The sequence below is a fragment of the Bos taurus genome, chromosome 7, assembly GCF_002263795.3.
Source record: "Bos taurus isolate L1 Dominette 01449 registration number 42190680 breed Hereford chromosome 7, ARS-UCD2.0, whole genome shotgun sequence".
Classification (NCBI taxonomy): Eukaryota; Metazoa; Chordata; class Mammalia; order Artiodactyla; family Bovidae; genus Bos; species Bos taurus.
This window is the reverse complement of record NC_037334.1, coordinates 58,005,913-58,027,026: the sequence shown is the minus strand read 5'-3', so window position 1 is coordinate 58,027,026 and position 21,114 is coordinate 58,005,913. Positions and strand designations below refer to the sequence as shown.

Here is a 21,114-nt window from a genome sequence, read left to right as displayed (position 1 = left end):
AAATTTTGCTTAATCAAGATTGGCACACACAAATTTAGAAGTTTTTAAAAAAATAGCTTCAGGTAAGGCTTGATCCAGAGCTCAGCTAATTTCTAATGCTAATTTGTCTGCTCTGCTTTTTGTGTAGACCCAGCAGTGGTTCCAGGCTCTCCATTTGTGGTAGAAAATTGGCTGTCAGAGTGCAAGGCTTCACATCACCTTAAATCCTTAGGAAATATCTCCTTACATATCATTAGCTCTGTTTGGATTCTGTACCACCATCCCTATGTCTATTCCCTGTACTCAGTGAGATGGAATACCTATTGGACATAAGCCAAACTGGGTCTAACTCTCATGCTACACAAGCACAAGAAAGGAAAAAGAACTGATTGTTGACAGAAGAAGGAGAGAATGGTTGTTGTGGAAATGTTGCAGGAAGGGGGACCCTTTCCAGGGCCCAAAACTGGGCTCTTGTCTAACACTCGGAAATGAATTGTCCGAGGAGACGAATGTGCTGACAAAGCAGGAGATTTATTGGGAAAGGACACCTGGGTGGAGAGCAGTAGGGTAAGGGAACCCAGGAGAAGTGCTCTGCCATGTGGCTTGCAGTCTTGGGTTTTATGGTGATGGGAGTAGTTTCCAGGTTGTCTTTAGCCAATCATTCTGACTCAGAGTCCTTTCTGGTGGTGCAGGCCTTGTGCAGCCAATATGGATGCCAGAGAGAAGGATTCTGGGAGGTGGTCGGATATGTGGTGTCTCCTTTTGACCTTTCCCAAACTCTTTTGGTTGGTGGTGGCTTACTAGTTCCGTGTTCCTTAGCAGGACCTCCTGTTGTAAAACAACTGATGCAAATGGTTACTGTGGTGCCTGGCCAGGGTGGGCGGTTTAAGTCAGTGTGCTTCCCCTGACAGAAACAGCCAATGGTATGGTATAGTGAGTTCATGCTTATTAAGTAAAATATGATAGCATAAGGTTTGGGGGATTCAAGCCAAAATAACATATGGAAGAACTGATGGATTTCATCATTCATTCAAGAAGTGGAATAGCATCTGCAAAAGCACAGAGGTATTAAAATGTTTGACATGTTTGGAGAGCTGTGAGGGGTTGGCGTCAGGAAGGGAAAGTAATATGTTGGAATCTTCTCAGTGTAGCAACAAAAGTCTGGACCTAACCTTCATTGGTTCAAGTTTGGGTTATATATATATATTTAGGCCCAACCCACTCATTATCGAGAAGGGGATAGACTATGCCAATTAGCAGTTCAGGCCTTAAAGATACACAAACACCACACACAGCAGCTTAGACTGAGATAAAAGAAAATTAATATTTTCTTAAGAGAGGAGAGGAGAATTGATGCTGAAAAGGCACCAGAAGCAGAAAAAGACCTGTAAATCATCTCAGAATAGGCCAATGAACCAAGATATATTGTATGGACATAATTTTAAAGTTATATGACATCATGTGCGGTGGTGATAATGTGAGATACAGTGTGAAAATTGTAGAATTCCTGCCACTTTTCTTCAAGGCCTGTGAGATTTCACTCCAACAGTACTTTTCCCTTTGCTGTTCTGCTTGTGGATCTAATCAGGAAATTGAGGATTAAAATTTGAAGTCCTGACCCTTCTCCTAGTGTCCATTTTATTCAGCCCTAAAGCAATATTCTACATCCTGCTTCTCTTCAGTGCCAAGTGAACAGTCATAACCTAGTCCTTTATTCTTTTGGGCATTGGCCACATCTTTGGAGAAGAAAACGTGGCTGTCTGATCCAAGGTGTTATTGGGGGGAATATTCGGACAGGGCTCAGTGCAGAGGTGCATGTGGGTTAATACAGACTCTCCGTGCTTGTTGCACATTGCGTGCTCATCCCCCTTTGCACGCTGATCTCCGTTGCCTTGCTGGCGTAATTAAGCCCTCCCAGTGCTGCTGCCCCAGATTCTAGTCCATGGGTATGGAGAGCCACCCTCACCCGTGCCAGCCCCCAGCATGTTCCCTTGTTAAATTATGCATATGCTAATGAAGTGTGAAAATCAGCCAAATAACAACTCTTTCTAATCACTTAAGGTCCCAAGAGTAAAGGGGCTTTTTTTTTTCCTGTTCTCTTTATTTTGGGGTGGTTGTTATGATTTGCAAGCCAATCCAAAGCACAATTCTCTGGGTGTTTCTCCTCTCCTGGTTTCTTTCCACAGAAATGAGGGTAATTGGCAATCTCACTTCTACCTCGAGTGAGGAGAGTCTTCTGGAAAATCAGTGACCCACTGTGCCCTTTTCATTTGCATCTAGGGCTGGATAATCCCTAGTTTTACATTCATACACAGAGCAGTCCCCAAGGGCAATTAACTAGACTACATTATTTCCTGCCCCCTGGAGGGCCAGTGTTTTGAGAACATCCCCCCAGAGATGGTGCATGCCAAGGCCCTTGTGTTGTGATTACATTTTACTTTTGCATCTTTCAGTCACGTCTCTGAGCCTTGTCAAGTCCATCCACCACCCTTGCAGACCTAGTAACTTTGTCTGGTAATCTGGGCCTTGCCTGCCTCTCTGATCATCTTCTATACTCTCCTCCCGGTCACTTGCCTAGTACCTCACTTGCTTTGGTCCATTTGTATGCAGCTCTCCCCTCTTCTTAGAAAGCTTTATCCACAGATCTCCTTATAGTGACTTCCCATCCTTCTGGTCTCAGCTCAGTTGTCACCGCTCATTCATCAAGGCCAATCCTGACCACATAGTTAATGTTGAATCCCATCTATCATTATATCATTTCATATGATACGTTTAAAGCCCTCCTTACTGATTTTGCCCCATCCCTTAGGTTTATTGCCTCTTTCTCCTGTGGGCAGGAGAAGTTGACTGTCTCCTTTGCTGCCACATCACCAGGTCCCAGCACATGCCTGGCACACACAGTCAGTGTCTTTGCATAAATCATTAGTGTTTTGTATCTTTGGACAGTTTCTCATGGCTGTTTTACCCTAGACTATTTGCTCCTCCAAGGAAGGGGCTTTGTTGTATTTATATTTGTTTTCCACATCGACCGCATGTGCTAGGTATGCTTATAATACAGACGGTTACTTGACTCCAAAACCACTGATGACAGTGACTGTTTTACTGGAAGTTTTATGGAGAGACTTGGGGGAGGGCTGCATCACACAGCCCGCTGCCTCTTTGCTCTGTCCCGTGACTTACCCACTTGCCCCCAAGTTTCGGGTATTTTTTCCTTCCTCTTCACCCTCACATCCCCTCTGAAATTCTCTTTTCCCTTCCTTTGTCCTGAGAAAATCAGCTGTTGCCCTCAGCTTCCACCCTACACAGCAAAACAGAAGTCTCCTAGTGATCTGAACAGTGGCCACCTTTTGTTCCTCAAGCCCGCTCCTTGGGGACCTGAGCTCACGGCAACATATTTGAGTGAATAAATCACGGCAGAGATGTTATCTTGGTCCTGAGTCCTTTTTTCATTTTATTCATTTATTCAGCAAACATTAATGTTTTAGCCAAGTGCTGGGGGTACAACAGTAAGCGAGATGGATTTCCTGATGCTAAGGTCTCCTGATGCTAAGTTTCTCAGGGAGAAATTCAGGAGGATGAACGAATGCCATGGTTTGTGGGAGCTTAACCCCCAGAGCAGAGAGACTTGCTTCTGTTATTTCAGGGCATCTCGTTGTAAAGCAAAGGACTGTCTTTCAAGAAAATCCTTCACCACAGATTTTAAAGGGCTTGATACTATGCATCAAATGGACAATTAATGAGAACTTACCGTATAGCACAGGGAACTCTACTCAGTGCTCTGCGGTAACCTAAATGGAAAGATAATCTAAAAAAGAGTGGATATATGTGTATGTATAGCCAATTCACTTTGCTGTCACCTGAAATTAGCACAACATTGTAAAGCAACTATACTCCAATAAACAAATAAGTTAATTGATTAAAGGGCTTAGCTACCCTGGTGGCTCAGATGGTAAAGAATCTGCTTGCAGTACAGGAGACCCAGGTTTGATCCCTGAGTCAGGAAGCTCCCCTGGATAAGGAAATGGCAACCGACTCCAGTACTCTTGCCTGGAGAATCCCATGGACAGAGGATCCTGGTGGGTTATAGTCCACAGGGCCACCAAGTGTCAGACACGACTGAGTGACTAACACTTCGCTTTTCCAAGTTACCTAATGCTAATTATCTGCCCAAATTCCACCTCCCTACTTTGGAGAACAATGATTTGTTTTAACCGGGATGAACTAAAGAGAAAAAATGGTTAATGTATGGAGTTTACCATCACCTGTGAAAGTTGAAGCTGAACTGTATTTTTTAAAGTTTCAGAGGTGTTTTTTTTCTTTTTTCCTCCAAGACACAAAATCTAGCTAGACTCAGAGGAAGCCAGCATGTAGCTGAACTGCAGGAGAAAGCTGGAGGCAACTCCAGAGATGTTGACACAAGAGCCTGGAGGGAAGAGAGACCACTTCCCATCAGCAGCTGGAAAAGCAGCTTTCCACCAAGTCTGCTCGGTTTTAACGCTGCCTCCTAGAGCAGAGATGGCAAAGAGAGTTAGCCCCTCTGCGCCTGACCACAGTGGCTCGAGGAAGAAAGACATGTGATGCTTGGATCAGAGATAATTTGTGTTTTTGAAGCAGAATGTTATTACCAGTCAAGGTTTGAACTTTAAGAAGGAAAAATACGGGGATTGGAAACTAGTGGCCCATAAGCTGAACTCTGCCTAAAGATGGCATTCATTGGCGAGTATAGGTTTGGCCCACTGTTTAAATATTTTAAATAAGTTGCCAACATTTAAAAATCAGATGATTTTTAAAGGCGTGTGTGTACATGCTAAGTTGCCTTAGTAGTATCCGACTCTTCGTGACCCTGTGGACTGTAGCCCACCAGGCTCCTCTGTCCTTGGGATTCTTCAGGCAGGGATATTTACTTATTTATTCATTTGGCTGCTCCAGGTCTTAGTTGTAGCATGTGGGACCTAGCTCCCTGACCAGGGATTGAACCTGGGCCCCTGCAATGGGAGCTCAGAGTGTTAGCCACTGGACCACCAGGGAAGTCCCCAAATCAGATGATTTCATAATATCCATATTTCCATCTTTCCTCGAAAACTCTGATCCCCTGGCCACAGTGAGCGCATAGACCTTTCATAGCCACAGCTAGCAGAGTGGGGCGGGTGACACTCCTGCTGAGACCCCAGGCTGCCACAGTGCCTCCCCAGCCTGCTCCATTCATAGAAATTAGCTGTCAGGCATCTGAGTCTACAACCCCCAGCACAGGCCGTGGGAAGGAAAATAACTGAGTAGTCATAAGCACTGGTTTTATTTGTTTGATTTTTGACAGACCTGAAATTCAAACCTAGATCTGCTACTAAAGAGCCCACTGACCTTGGACAAATATGCTTCAGTGTCTTCATCTGCAAAAGGGGGCTTTGTTAGAAGAAGTACTTCATAATGTTGCAAGGCGTGAACAAGAGAAACCCTACAAAGCATTAGGCATTGGACTAGGATTAGAAGAAGCATAAAGTAAATAATGTGTCTTCATTAGCTTGGTCATAAAGAAAAGTTTGCTGAGATGGTTGAATTAAAGGGAACTGTAGAGGTCCCACCCTTTTACTGCTTTCAGGAGTCTTTTCACTTGCTCTGAAGACTGATCTGTAAGGAGAAGGAACCTGATAGGTTACATTATACGCAAATGTGTCTTCATTTTTTTTTCGTCTGCCGGTTTGAGGGGCTACATGAAGAGATAGGGCATCAAATCAAATCATCCCTCTTTGAATAACACTGAGAATGAGTCAAGGAATAAAACAGATTATTTAAAAAAAAAAACAAAAAAAAAACGGTAAAGAGTTGTAAACTAACTCAGAGAACACAGAGGGCAATATAAATATCTTCAATTGCCTGTAAGTAACCTGGCCCCCAGAGCAGCTCATGGGTGGTTACGTGGTTGTCAGTAGCTCCCCAGGTGCCCTGAGTGATATAGCAGCCAGGGGTTTCAGGAAAGCGGGGTGTCTATCTTATCAGGATATGGGATGCACAGGAAGGAGCCAACTTCCTGATGGGTATCTGGCTGACTATCTCCGGGAGCACTTAACTTGACAGTCTGGGTGAACCACAGTAATGCGTTTGAAGCAGTGTTCGCTGAAGGGTGTGCCTCAGAGGAGCGGAAAGAAAGGGACAGAGAGTGGGGGCTGTTCTGGAGCCATCCTGCAACTCAGAAATGGCCCTGTTGAGGAACTTCTTCTCAAGAGTATTGTGTACACTCTGGGTTCTCTTTGCTTCTCTGTTTGTAATCCAAACTTTTGTCCAGTGCTGAAACTTCATAATTCTGACTTGTTAGTATGTCTAAGACTGAACTCATCAAGTCAGTGACGCTCTGTAAAGTTAAGGCATGGGAACCTTCTTTTGTGAGGTGGTGATAATTACTGCAGTAGAAAAATAAATGATGTTTTAGTATCTGTTTGGCCGTCATTCTTCTTAGGAACTAAAATTTGGGGGAAAATAAATTGCACTGATATATTTGTCAGTCTGATCTAGTACTTTTAGTAGTAAATTTAAGACCAACATATAGTCACATTGTATGTATTTAGAATTCCAGTTCTGAATTGATGTTCTTTCTGATCTGCCTTTACCAGAAGTTATGATACTTATTAAGATGTGAACAGGACAGATAAGACTGTGGTGGAGGAAATGTTCCATCCTCCCAGGGTGGTGTCTTTTTTATATGTATTTTTATTAGAGAATAGTTACAGTGTTGTGATGGTTTTTGCCGGACATCAACATGTATTGGCATTAGGTATACATATGTCCCCTCCCTCTTGAACCCCCCAGCCTCAGAGTGGCATCTTGAATCAACTGTACACCAGGGTTACTAGTGCTAATATGTTTCTTACTTGATTGAAATAGATCTGGAAGAATTTTCATTCATACCTGTTTTTCAGGGTGACATGGAAATATCCTTGACATAACAGTATTGACTATATTTCTTATACAGATTCATCAAAACTCATTCTGTTAGGAGATCAAGATTATACTTGTCCCACTCTTAGTTTTAGTTACTGAGATTCCGTATGGAATTCCAGAGAGGTAGGCAGGTAGTTTGATAAATAGATCAGCCTTTATTGAGAAAACCTTCTTTACACATAGCTCCATAATACAGACAAAACTGGAAGTTGGATGAAACTTTAGGGAGAAATTAGACATGTTCTTATTTTCATTTAAAAAAAAGAAAGGCTAAATTTTTAACCAGCCTGTTGTTCTCCTCTTGGGAGGTTTTGAGGTATCTTCATCAACTTTCACCATCACTGAACATCATCCTCATTTGTAGGCCAAGTTCTGTAGGTCTAGGAATTATCTGCTGAATCAAACACACAAGGGCACACACAAGAAGACGCACATACACACTCCTATCTTATTTCTCCCTGATATCCTCCTGATGTGGGAAGTTACCCATCTGGTTCACTAAGGCAGAAACTCAGCTTCTTGCTGCTTCTGCCCACCAGCCAGATAATGACAAAACTCCTGCAGAGCCCTTGGATGGAGTTGCCACTTAGTGGTTAACATCCTTGGTCCTGAGAGGCTTTGTCTCCTGTTCGCAGAAAATCATTACAGGGACTTGCATGTTTGTTTTTCTGCACTTGTGTGTCCGGTGACAGTTGCAAAGAAAGGCACCTACATTCAGGAAATTTCTTTTGTGTTAGATGAGAGTTTCTAAAACTATTTATAGCCATTGACGTTAATTAAAACTACTGTGGTTTTCACTAACTAGAAGAATTATGTGTACTGTAGAAAATAGGAAGAAATGCAGGAAAGCATAAATGGAAAAAAAAATTTAATTATTTATGCTATTTAATCAACAGTTGAAGAGAAAATGATAGGTTAGGAACACAGGATTCCTAAAGCAACAAGAAGTACATTCTGTGAACATTTTGGTGGAGATGTTTTTCCCTTTATTCCACACATATATCTTTTTGTTTCCCCATCTATTTGCCATGAAGTGATGGGACCAGGTGCCATGATCTTCGTTTTTTGAATGTTGAGCAGGGAGGCCGGGCATGCTGCAGTCCACGGGGTCGCAAAGAGTCGGAAACGACTGACCAACTGAACTGAAATCTTTTTGAACTTTTTATTTTATATTAGCCAATTAACAATGTTGTGATAGTTTCAGGCAGACAACAGAGGGATTCAGCCATACATATACACGTATCCATCTCCCCCGACTCCCTTCCCTTCCAGGCTGCCACATAACATTGAGCAGAGTTCCCAGCACTGGACAGTGTGTCCTTGTTGGTTATCCATATTCAGTATAACAGTGTGTGCGTGTCCATCCCAACCCCCCAACTATTCCCTCCCCCACTCTCCCCCACCCAACAACTATAAGTTCCTTCTTTAAGTCTGTCCACACATACCTTTTTAACAAAATGAGGGCTTTAGTACATGCTGTAGTACACTCCTTATACAGAGCCCATGATACTTCCAGTAGTAGCATCTGAAAATCTTCATCCTTGTTGGTTATTCAGTGCAACCTGAGTCATAAATTAAACCTGGAGATGAGACTGTGGCCATGACTGCATCTGTCATAAAAAACGATCACAAATATGTCATTGTCATCTTCTATCATATGGCTTTTTTATGCATAATAATCTGCTTTATAAGTGTACCTTGGTTTATTTAATCTAGCTTGTATTCATAAACACTTGGCTGTTTCATTTCTCGATATCTTAATAATATTTACTATACCTTCATAAATGTGTATTTGGGGGAAAATTCCTAAAATGTCACTTTGAGTCAGAATATATGACAGCAGTTTGGAAGAATATTTTCTGTATTGATAAATCATCCTGTATCCATGTATCTATCCACACTTAACCCTCCTTTGTCTCTCTTGATCTCTTTCTTTCTCCTCCCCCTGCCTTTTCCCTCTCCCCCCAACTCTTTCCCTCACCATCACTCACACACACACACACACACACACACACACACACACACACACACCATCTCTCCTTGGTTAAATCAAGCAGTTGATGTAGTGAAATAACCAAGGTGGTCACCATATCTGAAGCAGAGATTGGAAAACTATGAGCCAACTCTATAAAAAAAAAAAATGGGCAAGAAAGAAAACAACTATTCTTGTGTTAGAGGATCTCATGCCTTTTGTTATTGATACGGTGTATTTTGTACAATGAGTGAAAATCAAGAGAAAGCAGAAAATCTGTTACGAATCAGGAGTCGGGCAGTCATTGATAAGTGAGCATCTCTCTTGACTCTAACTTTGTAAGTCGGGGAGAGATCATGGGTGTAACACACAGAGGTGAGGAAAATTCTGCATCCTGAGCATCCTAGATTAATACTGAAACTGGGACAGTATAAATGGAAAGGGGTTCAGAATGGCATCTTTATTTTGATTTGAAGCATCAGTGTCAAGACTTTCAATATCCTTATCTCTAGTTCTGTGGCAGTGGATGGGGAAAAATCTGGATTGGTCCAAAATCCCCTTTATTCACAGCATCTTCCTTCTCACTTTGTTTGAATCTCAATTGGATTAGATCTGGTGCAAATGAACTCTTTTCATAAAGTATCACATTAGGGCAGCACTGCCTCTAGGAAAAGTTATGATCGTTTGAAAGGGAAACTTATTTTTCCACTGGTAATAATTAAGCACGCGATACTTCTTGTTTAAAACTTTTGCCTTGTTTTCCATTTCAGATCTGTTATGTTCTGTTTTCAGGGAAAATGCCTTGCCTTGGGGTTATGTGGAGCCAGGTACGCAGATAAAATATGAAATGCTTGCTTGCGCATCCATTTTCCAAATATCCAGATGTTTGTGTTCATGCAGACTAAATATCCAGGTGGTCCAGTGACTGCACACATTCAAATAGCTGGCATTAGACAGGCAACTGTAATGCCCAAGTTTTCTTCTTTAAGCACGTAACTCAGAGACATATTTTCACGTCTGTTCATGGTAAGTTAAGAATGAAAACAGAGAGAGAATACTATAGTGGCCATGAGCAAAGTTTTAGACTTAGACCTGGGTTGACATACTGACACTACCATTATTAGCTGTGCAGCTTGAGGACGAGTTTACTTAATGTGTCTGTTTTCATTTCCTCACTTATAACATGGGGATAATAATATATAAACATGATGATGATGCTGCATGTTTGAGGAAGTAATTCTATTTAAAGAGCTGAGCATAGTCCAGAGCCAATAGTAAGTGTTCTGTCAGTAGTATTAACAGTTTTCATCAGCAGCAGCTGGGATGTGGATGAGAATTGGGAGGAAGGTGACTTGGCACCAAAGACTCTAGCCTTATGAAGCCATAGATATTCCTATTCTTCCATGCGATTCAATCAACATATGTATTGTCTTAGCCATTTTAAATGAGATAAGATATACATGATTGAGTGAATGGATGAATGAATGAAATGGACAACAACAATGCACTACTGTGTTCTGGATAGTATTTGATGTAGACTCAGGGAACAGAGTTTTAATGGATCAGCACCTGGGTAAGAATGTCTCACCAGAGAGAATGCTAGCAGCAAAAGGCACAGTGATTAATTATCTTTTTATTTCATGCCTTCAACAGGCATCTGAGATTCTGTTCTGACCAGGCACTAGAGCAAAGCATGGGGTGTTTGGAGGGGAAAGGAATAATCTCATTAGGCTATAGCCTAGAGTGGAAGAGGAATATGCTAAAGATAAAGTTCAGTTCAGTCACTCAGTCGTATCTGACTCTTTGCAACCCTGTGGACTACAGCATGCCAGGCTTCCCTGTCCATCATCAACTCCTGGAGCTTCCTCAAACTCATGTCCAAGTTGGTGATGCCATCCAACCATCTCATTCTTTGTCATCCCCTTCTCCCACCTTCAACCTTTCCCAGCATCAGGGTCTTTTCCAATGAGTCAGTTCTTCGCATCACATGGCTAAAGTATTGGAGCTTCAACTTCAGCATCAGTCCTTCAGGACTGATTCCAATGAATATTCAGAAAGATAAAATTAGAAAATGTTATACTTAGCATTTGGGTCTTTTTCTGGCAAGTTGAGGGAGTCACTTTTGCTATAGGACAGTCTGAACCACTGCAGCATTGCATCCCGAGCACCCTAGGGCCTGGCAGTAGGCAGTCAGCATACATTGGTTCTCAATTTTAGAAACACAGAGTCTCATTTTTAATTTTTATTTTTCTGACTGTATAAATTGTGTGCATGTTTTCAATAATTTTCAATATCCCACAATCAAGTCATTGATTTATTCATGCTTTAGATACTTTTTTAAACATGTTCTCTTTCCCAGATTTTATGCTAGGCACTGATCCCAGAGATAATTAAGACTTGTTTGTTTCCCCCACAGCTCTACCAAGTGTTCCGCACATAATAGGTTCAAAATAAACGGTAGTTCTGTATTAAAAGAACAAGTGTTTTACTGTAGGAGAAAAAAAAATCTACCTCCCTATTATATCATTCTTGGCAATTATGTTTCCAAAACGATTGGATTGAGCTAGTCTATAGAATACAAGAAAGCCACTTAATTTCGTGTCCAGTCTTTCCAATTAAAACAGAAACTAAAATGTGTTCCCTGAAACTCAGCAGCACACCTTCATTCTCAGCTTTGTCCAGAATGTGTACTATTAATGTAGGAGATGATGCTGTCTATTCAAGACGTTGGACTGAGCAGAGGGAGGGAGGCACACACCTGCCTTATGCAGAGCCTATGACTTTCCAGCAGCAGCAACCAAAACTCTTCATTTCAGCCTAGCTAATTATGTAGGACAACCTGCACCTTAAATTGAAACTGGGGATGAGGCTATGACCAAGCGTGTGCCTGTGATGTTTATGAGCTGTAAGGTCATCGCAGAAAACAGCAAGGAACATAGTTGTAATAGACTGTTGGCCTCTAAGGAAATTAATAATTAAATTTTATCTTCTCCCTGGCATGCTTCAGTACCACCACTATGGGTCTTTAGACCTGAGGAAACTACACCTCGGTAATAACTGGCCTTATCATCAGGCTGGCAGTCATTTAATATGCTGCTTTGTCTGACACCAGTCGTGAACTGCAGTGTGGGATGTCAAGGTTTTTGCAAATGCCAATCTCATGCCTCATTGTACCTTGGGCCCAGGGTTCAGATCTCACGATAGGAAATAAAGAATCCACAGCGGGCGGAGTAATCCATTTCTCTGGAAATGAGTTGTAGGCGCAGTCCTGTTTCCAGCAGCCAGCCCATTCAGTCTCCAGTGTTATCTCCAGCAGAGCTAACATCACTCTCAAAAGACCAAAGCAGGAGAAATTCAAGTGTCACTGTGTGGACACCATCTAGATGGAGTGCTATTTTTCAGTCTTTGGCTTATGGTGCTGACTTGACAAGAAAAATCAGAGCCGAAATGTCATTTCCAACTACTTTTCTTTGAGTGATTTCCCAGACGGCTTGGCTCAGCCCACGAATCAAATGGCATTTTCCTTGCTGTTGGTAAGCGCTTACTGTGTCAACCAGCTGTGTTCCTCCTGCCCCACACTGGATGCCCTGCGTTAAATGTGTTCTGATCAGCTGGCGGCTATTCCAGGGACCCACACAGCAGATTGGAGTCCAGCTCTGGTTTTCCATAGATGGGCAGTCCTGCCCCACTAATGGGGATTTAAGCACCTTCCTTTCAGGCAAGACAGCAGGTCGAGAATATAAGGCACAGATGTGTATGATTAGATTTAGAGTTTTCCAAATTGTTGCTTAAACACCTTCTGTGGCCCAGCTCTCTATTTTGATGACTGGGCCATTTGCCCCTGGTTTAGACACTTGAGACACTCACCCCACCTCCTCCCTTCACTTCTCTTTGTTATAGAAAATTCAGGAGAGAAAAGACCTAGGAGGAGTGAAAATTTAACTTGAGAGATCTTGACTGAATGCCATCAGTAAGATCAAGAATGAATAAAACAGTCTCTAAAAGGAAGAAAACGAAGTGACAGGGCTGACAACAGCCTTGACAATTTTCACTCAAATGGCCTCCAAGTAGGCTGCGATATTTGAGGTTAGCATCATATGTGGATATCACATTTGTGTCTTTATCATGACCTTCCTAATCATGTCATGTCCCCTCACTGGGAAGACTCTGATGCAGACAGTTGGGGGTAGGAGAACTTTTATTTTCTGCATTGCAATTTCGTTGAGAAATCTGGCCCCCTAAAATCTATTCTGGAATTTTAAAACTATTTTAAGATGATGTACTTTATGAAACCTTGATAAGCTCTTTGGACACTTTGGGAAGGAGATGGATAAAAAATAGTATTTTCAGTGAATTTATCACTAAACCAGGATAGAAATTGTTATTAGTAATGCTGGATGGAACGCAACGAGTTGCTACAGCTTAAGGAAGAAAGAAATGTACCAATTGTATACAATTCTTATAGGAACGTACTCTTTTTAACTTAATTTTTATTGGAGTTTCATTGCTTTACAATATTGTGTTAGTTTTAGCGCCAGCAAAACCAATCAGCCATACATGTATCCCCTCTTTTGGACTTCCTTCCCATTCAGGTCACCACAGTGCTTTAAGCAGAGTTCCCTGTGCTATACAGTATGTCCTCACTAGTTATCTATTTTATATAGTACCAATAGTGTCTCTGTGGCAATCCCAAGCTCCCAATTCCTCCCACCCCACCCCTCACTTTCCCCCTTGGTATCCATGTATTTGTTGTCTATGTCTCTATTTCTGCTTTGCAAATAAAATCATCTATATCATTTTTCTAGATTCCACAGGCATGCGTTAATACACAATGTTTGTTTTTCTCTTTCTGACTTACTTCACTCTGTCTGGCAGTATCTAGGTCCATCCACATCTCTACAAATGACCCAGCTTCACTCCTTTTCATGGCTGAGTGATATTCCACTTCATATATGTAGCTTAGACTTAAAAGTGGCAGGCAGTTTGGACCCTTATCTTGTCCAGCATTCTGCCATTTGTGTGATTCCTTCTAGGATCGCCCTGCTGAGTGATCCTCCAATGTTCTATGAATAGCCTCAGCCCTCAAAAGTTGAAGCCCTCATATTCCTTCTCCAGGGAATCTTCCTGACCCAGGGATCGACACTGCTGGGCACTGGCAGGCAGGTTCGCTACTACTGAGCCTCCAGGGAAGCTCAGGCTATTTCTCCCTCTTGGCTATTGTGATTAACCCTATGTGAACATTGGTGTACAAGTAGCTGAGTTCCTGCTTTCAATTCCTTTGGATATACACACCTAGTGGGGGAATTGCCAAGACATATATTTATGTGGGTATATAGTTTCCCCAACGCCACTGTTGAAGAGACTGTCTGCTCCATTGTGTGTGCTTGGCGTCTTTATATGTGTGTGGGTTTGGCTCTGGGCTGTCTATTCTGTTCCATTTGTCTACATGTCTGTCCCTGTGCCAGTATCACACTGTGTACTATAGCTTTGTATAATATTTTGGAATTGTGATGCTTCCAACCTTGTTATTCTTTCTTAAGAGAGCTTTGGCTATGCTGGGTCTTTTGTGATTCCATATAAATATGGGGATTGTTTTTTCTGTTTATTTAAAAATCCCACTGGAATTTTGATGAGGACAGCATTGACTCTGTAGATCTCTTTGGGTTCTGTGGAGGTTTTAATAATACTGCCTGCCAGTCCATGAATGTAAAATGTCTTTCTACTCGTTTGTGTCTTCTTTAATTTCTTTCATCAGTGTTGTATAATTTTTGAGTACTAGTCTTTCACCTCCTTGATTAGGTCTTTTCCTAAGTATGTTTTTTTAATACTATAATAAAAAGGATTGTTTTCTTAATTTCTCTTTTGGATTGTTCACTGCTGGTATATAGAAATATAGTTGATTTTTGTGTTTTGATTTTACATCTTGCAACATTGCTAAATTTGTTTATTAGCTATAATAGATTTTTTTTAGATTTCTTTAGGTAGAAGATCATATCATCTGTGGATACTTTGCCTCCTTGTTTTCTGATCTGGATGTATTTTCTTTTTCTTTCCCAATTGTTCTAGCTAGAACTATGTTGAATAGAAGTAGTGAATGGGCATTCTTGTCTTGTTCTAGTCATAGAGGAAAAGCTTTCAAACTTTCCCCATTGAGTGTGATATAAGCTGTGGGATTTTCATAAAACTTGAACAGTCCATATGAATCTTTGAATCAATTTTTAAATTTCTACCCAAAAATGCCACCAGTAGAGTGTTCATAGCAATTGCACTGAACTTGTATATGAATTTGGGTTATGTATAACAACCACATTTGGTAGTGTTAGCATCTTAACAGTATTGTGTTGACTAGAAAACATTGACTGTCTTCCCATTGATTTTTGGTCTTTAATTTCTTTCAGCAAAATTTAGTTTTAAGTGTGCAGTCTTATATCTCCTTGGTTAAATCTATTTCTAAATGTTTTATCCTTTTTATGCTATCAATAGAATTATTTTCTGAATTTCCTTTTTGGATTGCTTATTGCTAATATAGAGGGGAAAAAACCTGATTTTTGTGCATTGATTTTGTATAGTGCAACTTTGCTGAATTTATTTATTAGCTATAACAGATTTTTTTCCCCTGAATTCCTTAGGGTTTTTTAAGATCAAGTCACCCACAGATGGAGATAGTTTTACTTCCAATTTACATTCCAAATTGAATAGTTTTTTTTTTTTCTTACCTAATTGTTCTAGCTATAACTTTTAATGCCATGTCAAATAAAATGACAAAGCAGATATCTTTGTCTTATTTCTGATCTTAGGGGAGAAGCTTTTAGTCTTTCACTAGTGAGTATGATATTTGTTGTCGTTGTTCAGACGCTCAGTCATCTCCGACTCTTTGTGACCCCATCGGCTGCAGCATGCCAGGCTTCCCTGTCCTTCACCATCTTCCAGAGCTTGCTCAAACTCATGTCCATTGAGTTGGTGATGCCATCCAACCATCTCATCCTCTGTCATCCCCTTCTCCTCCTGCCTTCAGTCCTGCAGGAGTATGATATTAGTTAAGGATTTTTCATAAATGACCTTTTTTGAGTTCAGAAAGTTTTATAACTTTATAATTTTGAAGAAGGAAATGGCAACCCACTCCAGTATTCTTGCCTAGAAAATCCCATGGACAGAGGAGGCTGCTGGGCTGCTGTCCATGGGTCGCACAGAGTCGGCCACAACTGAAGTGACTTAGCATGCATGCCTGCATTGGAGGAGGAAATGGCAACCCATCCAGTATTCTTGTCTGGAGAATCCCAGGGACAGAGGAGCCTGGTGGGCTGCTGTCTATGGGATTGCACAGAGTTGGACATGACTGAAGCGACCTAGCAGCAGCAGCATTCCTAATTTATTGAGTCTTTTTTTTTTTTTTTATCATGAAAAGGTGTTGGATTTTGTCAAATGCTGAGATGGTCATGTGTTTTTTCCTTCATTCTATTAATTTGATGTGTAGTGTATTGATTGATTTTCAGGCCCTGAACCACTCTTGAAATCCTAGAATAAATCCCACTTGGTCAGGGTGTTTAATCTTGTAATAGACTGCTGAATTCTTTCCCTAGTATATTGTTGAGGATTTTTGTGTCAATATTCATAAGAAATATTGGTCTATAGTTTTCTTGTAATATCTTTGTCTGGCTTTGGTTACCATAGTAACGCTGGCCTCATAAAATTAGTAAGGAAGCGTACCCTCCTCTTCAGTGTTTTTGAAAGGCTTTGAGAAGGATTGGTATTAATTCTTCTTTAAATGTTTGGTAGAATTCACGATGATTACATCTAGCCCTGGGCTTTTCTTCATTTCATTACTAGTTCAGTCTCTTTGTATGTGTCTATTCATATTTTCTTTCTTCTTGAGTCAGTTTTGGTAATTTTTGTGTTATCTAGGAATTTGTCCAGTTCATCTGGGTTATCCAGCTTTTGATGTACAGTTGTTCATAGCAGTCTCTTATAATCTTTTGTATTCCTGTAAGATTGGTAGTAATGTTAATGTACTCATTTTTTAAAATATATATATTTGCCATCATTAGGGTGTTTTCTCCTGATTTTTACTAAAAACTGGATCCAAGAAGCTTTTGCTGCTTTGTCCTGGATCTGACCCTGCATTTCTTTTACTCAGTTTAAGATAAATTTAAAAGGTACTAGTGGTAGTGATAATAATAGCATCAATAATAGCTGTTGTTGTTTGTTATTTAGTCACTAAGTCATGTCCGACTCTTTGCCACCCCATGAACTGTAGCCCACCAGGCTCTTCCGTCCACGGGATTTCCCAGGCAAGAATACTAGAATGGGTTGCCATTTCCTTCTCCAGGGGATCTTCCCGACCCAGGAATCAAACCTTTGTCTCCTGCTTGGCAGGTGGACTCTTTACCACTGAGTCACCTGGGAAGCCCCATGCTTTCCATGTGCCAGGTACCGCGTGTGAAACAGTTCACAGACATCAGCTTGACTTAACTCTGATAAAAATCCATGGGATAGCTATTACCATCCTATTCTCTCTGTTTTTAGGAAAACTAAAATACAGTGTAGTTCAGTCATTCACCAAATTAGAATATCAAAGATCTCAGAGAATGAAAAACAGAGAAATTTCATCTTGCTTGGATTAGTCCAATACTTAGGAGTCCATAAAATTCACCAAACCTACAACATGTACATTTTCTCTCACGTTTTGCCTATAAGTACTAAGATATTTTTTGTTTTTGTGGCTGACATTACCCATTAGCACAAATGTCCTGGGTGGGGGAAAAGGGGAATGTGGAAGAATGAAGTATTTGTAAGAAGAGATGATCTTTGAGGATGGCCTGTCACTAAGTGCTAGGGAAACAGATAATCTGGATAACTCATATTAAAACAAAAACTCAACGGCAAATAAAAATGGCCTCTGTGGTTAAGATATTTCAGGCAAAGCCGGATCATTGGAGAGACAATTTTCACTAATATAGCTGTTTAGTTGCTTTATTTTTTATATACAGAACAAAACTTAGAGACCACCCAAATGTAGAGCAAACTGAAAGGATATAAAAGAAAGAAGGGATAGACTTTGATTGCCTTTGGGCTCTGCGTGTCATTCAGTCCACTTACTCTGTATTCTTCAGACAGCATTTATTTTAGTAGGTAGGCCATAATTTGTGATTTTGGTGGGTGTACTAATATAAAGGAGAATGTACTCTGTTTCCCTGGTCAGCCAGACACTGAACAAGGAAATGCAGAAGTGGAGACCCTTTCCACTGATTTAATTCAATGCTGGATTGTGTAAACCACAGTCTGAAAGAAGAGCATGAAGACTGGTTCTGCTTTGTGCAGATTTTTTTGAAAAGATGAAATGAGAAGTTCAGGGAGAAAAGATACCACCTTCCCAGAAGTATACCAGATATATTAATCATGGAACGTCCAAAAAGAGTTCCTGCAACACAAATGATCGGACCCATGAGGGTCAGTTCCCATAACCCATTGCGTTTTCCAGGTCACTGTCCATCAGCTGGATAATACTGTATAATCCCTTATGCTGATTTAAAATTCCATCAGAGGGAAGTAATGTGTTTCTGTTCTGGAGGTTTGCTATGGTAAATGCATTACTAGATTAACTTTATCTTCACTATTACAGGGGTCTTTTAGGTGCTAATACAATTTTAAAATAAAACAAAAACTCTTCTATTTGAAAATGTGCTTTTCACATCTGAACTCATTTGTGATGTTTATTGAGTACTATTTGACATCTGAAAAGCTCATATCATGTCCTTTACAGGCAGAGGAGCCTTCACAATAAAAGAAGTAGACAGTCAAACCTTTAAATGATATGGGATCAGTCTAGTATTGGGCCCAAATGAGGTTTCATCCTTACTCCTTTGTGTATTCTAATTTTCTGATAATGAGCAAGGTTGGCTGTTCTTAAGCTTTGTTGCCACAGACATCTTGCATCAAAAGAAATCTCACATGTGGGTATGAATAAATAAAGTAAGTGAAGGTGCCAGTTGAAGAAGGAAGAAGACTGTCTCACTCGTCTTCTCTATATAGGCCTTGAGGGGTTCCAAGGAGGACTTTGCAAGGTAGTTTTCTGGCTCCATTATTGAAAAGCATTCCATTGAAAGGAATTCAAATGCGTAAATGCATTCCTATAATAATAATGAAAACAACACAGAAGGATAGAGACCAAACAGTTACTATTCCTACCTTCAGCCTCCACTCCCCTGACCAGAGGTCACTACTGTGAGCAATTTTGTGGGTATCATTATGTCTTTTTTTCTGTATTGAGAAATGATAAATATATGTATTGCTAATTAATGTATAGTTTTAGGATTTTAAAATATACATTCTGTGTGCATTTAAGTTCCATAAGAGTCTTTGTCTGTGTTGTTCATTAGTTTATCTAGTGTCTAGAACAGAGCTTGACACATAGTCAAAGTGTTAGTCACTTAGTCGTGTCTGACTCTTTGTGACCCCATGGACTATAACCTACCAGTCTCCCAGGTCCATGGGATTCTCCAGGAAGAACTCTGGAGTGGGTTGCCATTTCCTTCTCCAGGGGATCTTCCTTCTCCAGGGATCAAACCCGGGTCTCCCACATTGCAGGCAGATTCTTTATCTTCTGAGCCACCAGGGAAGCCCAAACATATAAACCATTAATAAATGTTTGCTGGGTTAGGGACTGAATTATTCCACAACTTGTATTTTGTGTTCAGCAATAGGTCTTAGAGTTCTTTCTTAGTACATTTAGAGCCATCTTATCCTTTTTAAAGATTGCATTGTATTTTATAGTATGGATGTTCCAGAATTCAACACCTTTCCTACAGGTATATTTCTAGTTGTTTCTAACTTTCTACTATAAGCACGGCTCCAGTGAATGACTCTTTGTCATCTGTCATGTACAGGTGCAAGCGCATAGCATCTTTGAAGAGGGGGTTCTGGTTTAAAGGATGTACACATTCTGATTTCCTTTAGGTTGATCCCTAGATTTCTTTCTCTTCTACCAACTGACAACAGAGAAGAACTGATTTGGTAGAAAATTGATCATTTGCCACTACTCTGTTGATATTTAAGTTTGTAACCTCTGCTATAAATCATCTACAGGGCAATCCCTTCTATTTAAACCACATGGACCTTTCCCCAGATTTATATTTGACTTAATTTTAGCTAAATCCAAGTATGCTTCAGGTCAACAGGTTCTCATGTAATTGACCTGACAGTTATTGACAGCACAAGATAAGTCTTTAAAAAAAAATTAGTAGCACCTGTTCACAATGAATTTATTGTGTTTAGTGATCAGAAGCTGAGACCTTATCATCTGTCTCCAGGTTGTCAAGCCACTTATCATGGCCTTTGAAATTTCTGTATTGGTGCTGAGTGATGAATGAACGTCAAAAAGGTGTTTTCCTGCTTTTTCAGTCATCTTGGCTATTGACGATGGCCAGACCACGGGATTAGGCCTGTCTCTAGAATTCTGGCACTGGGAGCTTGAGGTCTAAGATAGGAGAATATTTTTGAATGTTCTCCTCCATCTGATGCTATCTCAGAATAATTCAGCTGGAGTGAAATCTCAGTACAATTTCTATTTATTTGTATTATCGTTTCCAGAAAGGGAAAGCTGTCTGTGGCTTTCACAATGCAGAGAGCCTTGTGGAGCTTGGCTGGCCCACCATGCGTAAGTAGACTCTGATTTTGATTAATAAAGAATGTCTCCGTCCATATGGGGCTTTGCCTTCTTGTGTGGAGGTAAACAAACAAGTCACTCCCTGTAGGCTGACCTTTCTGGAGAGCTGCAAGTCCCCTGTACGACTGCTCCTGCCTCACTGAGCTAGTTCCTGCCCCCCAAATACATTCTGCTCTCTGAGTCCCGCTTGTGCTGTCACCGCTTCCTGACACCAGGCCCCATGCATTCTCAGGTCACCGCTCAAATGACACCTCCTCTGTGTTTATACCCTCCGGTCCACACAGCAGGTTTACTTGCTTCTTCTAGTCTGGCCCGTGGCCCTTGGCATTTTTCTCTGTAATGGTACACTGTAGGAAATTTGGAAATATAAAGAAACACAGAAGGAGGAAAATTAAATTGCCTGTTACCACACCACCTAGGAACTTCTATTAATTTTTTGGTATGCACCTTTCCAATATACTTGTTTCTATGTTCAATATATTAAATATATTTCTATACAAAGATATATATTTCAATGTATTTGTATACAGATATAAATATATAGTGTACATACTATATTAGGGCTTTC

The 21,114-nt window shown here is 40.7% G+C and overlaps 1 protein-coding gene across 14 annotated transcripts in view; it reads left to right on the top strand.

The window, feature by feature from the left end:
- PPP2R2B (protein phosphatase 2 regulatory subunit Bbeta) overlaps positions 1–21,114 on the top strand; it is a 509,482-nt gene that overhangs the window by 278,655 nt on the left and 209,713 nt on the right. Inside the window, exon 1 of one of the 14 annotated variants that reach the window (XM_015472297.2) lies at positions 1,725–20,537. The exons of the other annotated variants lie outside the window; for them this stretch is intronic. Within the exon in view, the coding sequence (XP_015327783.1) occupies positions 20,534–20,537 (4 nt within the window). The 5' untranslated portion in view covers positions 1,725–20,533. Of the gene's footprint in view, positions 1–1,724; positions 20,538–21,114 lie in introns of those variants that run through there. 14 annotated transcript variants of the gene reach the window in all.